Below are 8,735 nucleotides of genomic sequence, written 5' to 3' on the forward strand. Positions count from 1 at the left end.
GGGGCAGCTATGATCCCCCACGTACTGGGAAGGGGTGTTCAGCATTTGTTAGGAGAGCACGCCTGGCCCCTGGGAGGCCAGCAGCACACCCATTCCTCTGTCGCCCGAGGGCTCGCCCGTGAAGGCCAGGGACGTGGAGATCCCAGCGCTCGTACCTGCCCCCACCCCCGACACGTTCTGCAGAATGCGACCCATGCGGTGACTGGTCAGACCCTCGTCTCACCTGGGGGCGCCCTCGACACTCCCTGGGTGCCCACACCTGCCAGCCGCAGGGGCTCTGTGGAGGCCCCATGCCGGCCTCCGGGCTCTGGAAGCATTCGGGCTGGGCTTCCTTTGTGAAGGTTGGGAGTTGAGTGCACGTCCTGGAATGTCCTGGCCCTCTCTCCGCTCAGCTAGTGATGTGGGCCGGGCCAGTGGGTGAGCCAGGGCTATGGACGCGCCTGGAAGTCTCCAAGGCCGGGGGGTCCCAGCATTCAGACAGCCCCTATTAGGTGCCAAGGCTCACCACGTTTACCTTTATCTTCTGTTATTTGTTGTGTTTATTTAAGAAATGAAGCTCAGATAAAATAACTAAAGAAACTGCATTTCAAAGCCCCCACCAATGTCTAGTGGCTGGGGGATGGGGGCCAAGGGGCAGGTGACAAGGGATGGGGCATAGGCATGGGACCCCCCATAGGAGCCCTGCACCCTCTTGGCGGCCCTTGCAGCTCCCTCAGTGGAGCCTTCCAGCACTGCTTCCTGTAATCCTGGAGGCCGCAGGGGGCGGGCGGTGGGCCCCGCAGGTGGCCCCTCCAAGTCGCCCCATGGGTAGAGCGAGGGCCTGCAGGGGAGGATGCCGGCCGTGGAGTGGGCCAGGCCCGGGGCCGGGGCCAAGTTTGCAGAAGAAAGCCAACCCACCGATGTGAGTGGGTCCCGCGAGTGACAGCGTGACGTTGAGGCACTTGGGGTCCAGCGGGTCCTGCTCTGTGGCTCTAGACCCTCCCCGTGGAGCCCGGGGGCCCTCCTGGCCGGGGGCCCAAGGGGGGAAGGACTCAGTGTGCCTGCCAACCGACCACGGCCCATTGGTTATCCCAGGCCAAGTCCTTGCGTGCTGCTGCGTCTGCCATGTGTCGCATGGCCCCCTTTCTATCTATCTGTGCAGACTTCCGTTACGCGTTTTTAATTTGGTGTGACTTGTACTCGATGACAATGACCTTCTTAGCTCTCGTGTCCCTCCTACCCCAGCAGTTGACCAAGCTCCACCAGCTGGCCATGCAGCAAACCCCCTTTCCTCCCCTCGGACAGACCAACCCCGCTTTCCCCGGTACGTACCCAGCCGCCCTTTCTGACCTCCTCTCTTCTCACCTGGGGCCTTTCTCTTTCCGAGCGGTCTGTGTTCAGGGCAGTGAACGGAACAAGTACAGCTCTGGAGTGAGGGCCAGGGACGCGGCGCTGTGCACGCTGCCGCGGGTGGGTGGGGGTATCTCTGTGCGTCTCCGTGACGGGTCAGTCACCCTACAGCTGGCCTTCCTGAAGGAGACACCCACCTCCTCGAGGGTCCACCCCGCTCTCTGCTGCCCACTGGCCGTCGGGGAGGCCCTCCTGCAGGATGTGGTGCACCCGCAGGGCGGCTCGCCCGGGATGGCGCCCCCGTAGCTCAGAGTGGAGCACCAGTCAGACTTTGAGCTTCCCTAGTTGAAGTGACCTTGCTTCTCTCCTTGAGGGCAAAACATTAAATCTGTTTCTTCTTTGCTCTCCAGGAGAAAAGCTGCCTTTACACTCCTCCGAAGAAGCTCAAAATCTGATGGGCCAGTCGTCAGGTAAAAGAAAACCACGCTAAAGGGAGAGCAAGCAGGCCAGGAAGGGACCTGGCGGGAGGAGGGGGCAAGGGGGCTGCTGGCCAAGCACCTCGGGGAAGGGACGCCGGTGCCACCCAGGGCCGGGGCCCAAGTGGCTGGCCCCAGGTCTGCACACGCGGCTCCCAGCTTCACCCCGTTCCTGCTGGGAATGTGGTCGGTCGGCTCTGACTGGGCTCGGGGCACAGCTGCCCTGTCATCCAGAGGCCCCGCCTGTGTGTCATTTATTCTCCCAGTGGCACAGCATGTGGGGGTCTGGAGTGAAGTGCTGACCACGCTGTGCGCCTTCCAGAAACGTGTTCCACGGGAGATGAGATCACTGTGGGCTGGATTTGCCCAAAACGCTCCCCGGACAGGGCAGGGCAGGGCGTGGATCCGCAGGTCCTGTCGCCCAGGCTTGGAGCAGTGGGCGCAGCCCGCTGACAGGCCGTTGGGGAGCAAAGCCCCTGGAGGCATGTGGCCCGGACCTGCCAGGTTCCCTGGGAGGGAGGCGCCCCCCACGCTCCATCCCCACCCACACGGGCCTCGTGAAAGCCTGGATCAGAGCAGAAGAGTGAGTGCCGGCTAAAGGGGAAACGCAGGAGAGGACTGTGTGCAGCGGTCGTAGCTGTCACCCCCGCTGGTGTGTTCCGGGCCTCAGGGTGCGTCCGCCCCTCACCCGTCCCTCAGGACCACGTGGGCCCAGCTGAGACCACGGGGCCCAGGAGGCGTCTCTCCAGCTGGGACCCCAGCTCTGATGCTTCATGCGCTCACTGTGGGCTTCTTCTCAGCGCAGCCTTTAATTAAGTTAATGCAGAATTGAATGAGTGAAAACTAGAGAAGAACATTTCTAGAACGTTTCTGATTGTGGAACTGGATACCAACCTTTACAAAGTTACGTGTCTGGTGATAACACGTTTGGGTGTCTGTACAGTTTATAACGTGATTGCAGATAATTGCCCAGCCATCGTCTCCAGGAGACGACCTGGGGACTCCAAGTGCCAGGCTTACCCGGGACACACGGCCCCCACCCCACCCCGACACGGCCCTCCCACCACAGCCTCGGGGACGTGGGACCCGTGTTCACATGCCCCTGTGACGACCTTCCTCTCCAAGGCCCTGTGGGACCCAGAGCGCTCACACACCACACTTGCGCACGCACGCGCACGCTCCCGCCACGGCCGCGGGTCAGGGAGGCTGGGCGGTGACGAGAGGTGTCTGCTGGTCGTCCTCACCCTGAAGGCCACGCCACGCCGCTTCCCAGGCAGCTGGGGTTTGTGTTGGGGAAGCAGCGTTCATGACTCATGAGAGGGAAGCTCACCACTGGGTTTGACTTCGGCACCTTTTAGAAGAAGTCCCCTTGATCAAGAATCATAAGCTAGGTGAACAGGTGTGACCCCCCAGCTTGTGTCACCCAAACCAGGAGGCACCGCATGGGACTTGGGACCAAGGAAATCTCTTAAGTGACATTTTAAATGTCACTAAAGATTGAATGTATATAGATGGTTGAACAACTAAGTAACTGTACTGAAAATACCTTTATGAAAAGAGATAAAGAACAGAAACTCCAGGTTTAGCTGCGTAACAGAAAAATGATGGATGGTCTGGGGTGAGTCAGTTCGTTCAGCATAGCTGAGCCCCGTGCTCCGCAGGCCCCAGAACAGGCCCGGTCTCACCGGGTCCCTGTGTCCTCGACACCGATGGCCATGGCACATCTGGTTCCGGGGACACACATGCCATGGAGGAGGAGGCCTGTGGGGCCGGGGGCCGGGCAGTCGCCTTTGTTGGGACCCCTCGGGGCCTTGTGGGAATTAGCCTGAGGGGCAGAGGCCAGGGAGGGAGGAGCGTGGGGTGGGAAGAGGGATCGGGTTCCAGGATATTCCGAAGGTGTGTGAGTCGGGCCTGCAATAGTGTGCCACGGGGAAGGTGGGTGGAGCTGGGGGCTCCGGGTCTGGGCCGAGCTGCGGGACCCATGACACTGAAACACACGGGTCTGGGGCAGGAAGAGCGGGGTCTCGGCTGTGGGCTTTGAGTTTGAGACGCCTCCTGACGGGATGGAAGCACCTCGTACACAGGAGTGTGTCTGCCCCGGCGTTCACCCGCGAGGGCAGACCCTGCCTCGCCTCTGGGCCCCTCACAGCCCCCCTGCGTTTTGTGGTCACTGTTTCCAAAGTAAGTGTGGATCTTGTCCTTGAACCCTGAGAGGCTGGCTCTGATTTGGTGGGTGCTGAGCTGACATTTGTAAAGACAGAAGCCGGGCGTGTGATGAGCTGGGCCTGGGTCTCAGCCCAGGACGCCCTGTGGAAAGGCACGGGCTCCCCTGCCCGGCTCTCGGGCCTCCCTGCCCCCCACCGGAAGCGCTGCCCGGGGGCGGGGGCCGCAGAGCATGGGAGGGAACGGGCAGCGGAGGAGGCCTGCTGTCGGGTCTGGGGACGGAGGGTGGGCACCCAGGACTGGCGTGACCACCCCGTACCCGGGGCGCCAGGCACAGCCACCAGGGTGTCTGTGAAGGGCGTCTCGAGAGATTACACAGCACAGCGGACACGTGACATCATGTCGCGCCCGGAACAAAGAGTGAACCTGCATCCTGCTGGGTTCCTTTCCTTGTTTGGGAGATGCTGCGGTCAGGAGGGTGGTGGCAGTTTGGGACTGAGCGCTCACAGGCCCCGGCCCCCGGCTGTGCAGACCCTCCCCTGGGCAGCCCCGGCCCTGCCTGCCTGCCGGCCCAGCGGGGCCGAGCGCCGGGTGCCGCGGGAGCGGCCTTCTGCCCACCTAACCGTCTCCCCTCGTGTGCCCAGGTCTGGATGCCAGCCCCCCCGCCAGCACTCACGAGCTCACCATTCCCAATGATGTGAGTACGCCGGGCCCCGCCCATCCTGGGCCCGAGTGTGCCCCTCCCCCTCCCTGCCCTGGTTAAGCAGCTTAATGCCCATGGGGGTGGGTGATGTCACCCCCAAGATACCAGCCAAGGAAGGAGCCGGTGGCGCTTCAGGGTTGACTCGGAATTCAGATGCCGGAGCTGCCTGGGGACCCCGGCTGCCCCCATTTGAAGGCCCTGCCTGGTTCAGGGTCAGCCCTGAGGGTAGGTGGCCCAGAAGTGCCCCCTGGGCCCTCGGAGGGCCTCCCACACTCAGTTATCTCCCAGCCATCCTCTGGATCCCTGGTTTATCCTAAGAATGTTGACTCCGATCCCCAAACCAAGACAACAGAGCGGGTGTAGGGCACGTGTCCTAGAGGGGCAGCTGCCTGAGGGCAGCATGGTGATGGCTGGGGACACCGCCTCTCCAGCTCCCGTGTCCACTCAAACATACATCCCTCCAGCCCGAGGGCGTGGCCTAGAGGGGCCAACATGGCCTCGGGCCCACAGAGGGCGCTGGGCCAGGTGATGTGGCCGCATAACCGCTGTGTCTTGATTTGTCGGGACTTGTTGCGGTCGAGGCCAAGCAGAGGCCAGGCACCCGCGGCTCCCGTCCTGCAGCAGGAGGTGGGTGGGCGTGCCTCTTCCCTCTGGAGCCTGTGACGTGCTGGGGGTGGGCGGGCCAAGGCGGTGCTCCTGCAGCTTCCCCAGCGGCCCGGCACCGCCCTCGGGCTGCGGTGGATCCTCCTCTAAGAAGCTCCTCCGTCCTTTCTTCCAGCTAATAGGCTGCATAATTGGACGCCAGGGGACCAAAATCAATGAAATTCGACAGATGTCGGGAGCTCAGATCAAAATCGCCAATGCCACGGAGGGGTCGTCAGAGCGCCAGATCACCATCACGGGGACCCCGGCCAACATCAGCCTTGCTCAGTACCTCATCAACGCCAGGTGAGGCCGGTCAGCCTGCACGGGGCTGCCTCCCGGGGCTTCTCTCTCCCGGCTGGGTGTGGGGGGGGCGCGGGGGGGGGCGGAGCGTGACTGGGAGAGTCTCCAGGTGGACGCGGGCCCACACGGTCCTCTGCACTCTCACACCTGACCTTTCACCTCCGGTGGTGCCCGCACGGCCCCAGACAAGTCGCCAGGCGTTGGCGCCTTAGGCAGCAAACCGTGGGGAGCCCAGCGTCCACACGGACTCGGGGCGTCTGAAGCCAAGCCTCTGGGCCTCACTCTTCACAGCCACGGGGAGCTGTGAGGGCCAGCCTGCGCCCTGCCTGTCCCTGTGCAGTGGGAGGGTCCGGGCCCTGTGGTGGCACCACCAGCCTCAGAGCTGCGCTGCCAGCTCCGCACACCCGGGAGGCCCCTGGGGTTTGGAGCTGCGGAGGGGCTGCTTCACTGGCCTTTCCTGGGACCTCCGGCCTTCTGCCCACGGGGACAAGCTGGGGGTGGCCTGGCCAGCACCTGCCCTGTGCCCACCCCACGTTCTCTGCTCGGCAGAGGCCTGGGTCTGGGGTCATCGAAGGTCAGCATAAAAGGCTCTGTAGTTTCAGGGAACAGGTCACTGGGTTTCTCTGCTCTCACACATCTGTGGTTGTAAAGACCCCCCCACCCAGACACTTGGTGGGCGGCTGTCAGGGAACGGTGCAAGGGTCTGAAGTCACGCGCTAGGGCAGAGGGAGGTCCTGTGGCTGGAGAGCCAGGGCAGAGCTCCTGGGCATAGCGGGCCCCTCCCTTGGCCTCCCTGCTGAGGGCGACCACACCCAGGAAGCCTCCAGAGCCGCGGCACGAGGGCCCTGCGTCCCTCTCCCCGGCAGTGTCACTCCCATGCCCCTCCCGGCAGTGGCTGCAGAAACCGTTGTGGCAGCCTGGGCCTGTCCTGGTGGCTGTCGTCACCCCCCCATGTGGTGACAGGTACACGGGCCCCTGTGGTGGGGAAGGAAGGCCCCGTGGCTCTGGTCCCCGGTCCTCAGCTAGTGGCCACTGCGCTGTGAGCCAGGACCGTCCATGGCAATGAAGAGGGAGGGGCTCTAAGGACTCCTCCGTCTGTGAGGACATGGTGACCTGTGCCCTGTGCCCTTGTCTCTTCCAGGCTGACGTCCGAGGTCACCGGGATGGGCGCGCTCTAACCCCGCCGACGTCCCCACCACTCGCCACCTGTGCAGACCGCCCACCCCCTTGCAGATATAGAGGTTTCTTTACTACAGAAGGTGTCTGTGCCCTAGAGATGCACCCACAACGCTCTGTGTCTGGGAGCCCCCGGCTCCACCCCGACGCTGCTCCAAGTTCACTTACGCCCGTCTCCTCACGCGTTGGCATGCCGTGTTCATTATTTTAAATGCTTTGGGGCCACTCTCATCTGTGACGTTTTAGAAACGTTGTTCCTTAGTGTCCGTGTAACTGTTTTAAGACTTGGTTTGACATTTGGACGGCGCTTCCGGCAGCCCCAGGAGCTGTGGCCGCAGGGAGCTGCCCCACCCCGGTCCCTCGGCCTCGGCTCCCGTGGCCACGTGGATCAGCGCCGGGCAGGGTGCACGTCTCCCTTTGTCCGAGGGCAGGAGAAAGGAAGGCTTGGGGTCCTGACCCGGGGTGTGGGGCAAAGCGGGGGTGCTGGGCCCCGGGCATCTTCAGGGCTGAAAGTGGGGACCGGCCGGAGGCACCTCCGCACCGCGTCCCGGCTCAATAAACGTGTGCGCTGCCCCTCGGTTCTGGCCCCTCTCTGTGCCCCCCGCGCTCAGACGCCCGCCCCCCCACGCTCGTGCGGCCGCCTGCCGCCCAAGGAGCAGCTCCTTCTCACCCAAATCGCGCTCCCACCCTCTCCCACCTTTAAACAAGTCATTGTCTGACTTCCACGAGTCTTCTGGTTTTACTTTTGCAAAACTGCGTGGGGGGCAGCGATGCAAACCCCAGCCCAGCGTCGGGAAGTAAGGCTGCTGCCCCGCCACGCCCCGGGCACGGTGGCCCCTGCGCTTCCCAGCGGGAGCCCGCACGCACCCTCCTCCCGGCTCAGCTCGCCTGTGCTCACCGAGGAGCCCGCTGCGCCCCTCTCGGCGCTGAAGCCCTGGAGGGCCCAGGCCCGGGGCAGACAGCTCTGCCTGCTCGTTTCAGAGGTGGGCTCACGGCCCCGAGCAGGTGGGCGGCCGGCCAGGTCAGCCCCGCGGGGGCACCGCCCTCCCCGCATCGCTGGGAGTCCGCATGGCCTGAGGGCCTGCCCTGGTGCCCGCCCCTTGGCAGGAGCCCCTCCTTGTCTGCCCAGCTCCCCGGGCTCCGGCCAGGCCTCCGGTGCTCGGGCCGCCCAGGCACACTCCGCCGCCCTCCCGGGAGTCCCCTGGTCGAGGTTGGGTGCGCAGCATAGCGGCGCCGGCCACACCGCAAGCCCAGGGTTCGGGGCTGTGCTTCACTCACGCACCCACCGGCCACGTGCCGGCCTCGCTCAGGGCCTGGGAGGTGGCGGGGGACGAGGTGGACACTGGCCTCCTTCTGGGCCCCTCGGTCAGCTTTGGGGCGGCGGGTGGCCGGTAGGCAGGGTGAGGAAGTGCCTTAGCGAGCCAGAGTGGCCGTGGGTAGAGCCAGCCGTGAGGAGGACGTGGGAAGTGCAGCGTTAGCGTGGGGCCCGGGAGGTGCGGCCCGCTGCGCATGCGTCCGGAGGAGAAGAGCAGCGGGAGGGGCGGCCGGGGCGGAGCAGCTGCAGCGGGGGCGGGAGGGCACAGGAGTGACGGGGGCCAGGGGAGCCCAAGGCATCCGAAGGAAGAATGAGCAGGATTCCCTTGGGATCCGAAGTGTGCTGTGGAAGAAACAGGGTCCAGGCCACGCGAACGAAGGCTCTCGCTCTGAGCCCTGCAAAGGCAGTTTGCCCTCCGTGAACGGGGAGGCTGCAGACGAGGGCCGGGGAGACAGGCGCTCGGTCCTGGACGTGTCAGTGGAGATATGCCAGCCCCACGGTCCAGGCGGGAGAGGCCGGGAAGCAGCAGGCCAGGCACCATTGGAGGAGCCCCGAGGGCGCCACGCGGGATGCCCCCAGAGTCAGGAAGAGGGGCCTCACTCGTGCCACGCGGCGTGGGGCCCGGCGT

At 64.5% G+C, this 8,735-nt stretch overlaps 1 protein-coding gene across 10 annotated transcripts in view; it reads left to right on the forward strand.

Annotated features, from left to right (window-relative positions):
* The window catches only part of PCBP3 (poly(rC) binding protein 3), a 211,532-nt gene extending 204,163 nt beyond the window's left edge, over positions 1-7,369 (forward strand). For 7 of the 10 annotated variants that reach the window (XM_082625633.1, XM_082625642.1, XM_082625634.1 and 4 more), the window contains 5 exons: positions 1,225-1,303; positions 1,740-1,799; positions 4,613-4,665; positions 5,450-5,619; positions 6,758-7,369. In XM_082625633.1, coding sequence (XP_082481759.1) covers positions 1,225-1,303; positions 1,740-1,799; positions 4,613-4,665; positions 5,450-5,619; positions 6,758-6,794 — 399 coding nt within the window. In that variant the 3' untranslated portion in view covers positions 6,795-7,369. The remainder of the gene's footprint in view (positions 1-1,224; positions 1,304-1,739; positions 1,800-4,612; positions 4,666-5,449; positions 5,620-6,757) is intronic. The other 3 variants (XM_082625639.1, XM_082625640.1, XM_082625641.1) reach the window with 3 other exon arrangements.
* Positions 7,370-8,735: the final 1,366 nt, after the last annotated feature.

The sequence above is a fragment of the Mesoplodon mirus genome (assembly GCF_964341445.2).
Source record: "Mesoplodon mirus genome assembly, chromosome: 6".
NCBI lineage: Eukaryota > Metazoa > Chordata > Mammalia > Artiodactyla > Ziphiidae > Mesoplodon > Mesoplodon mirus.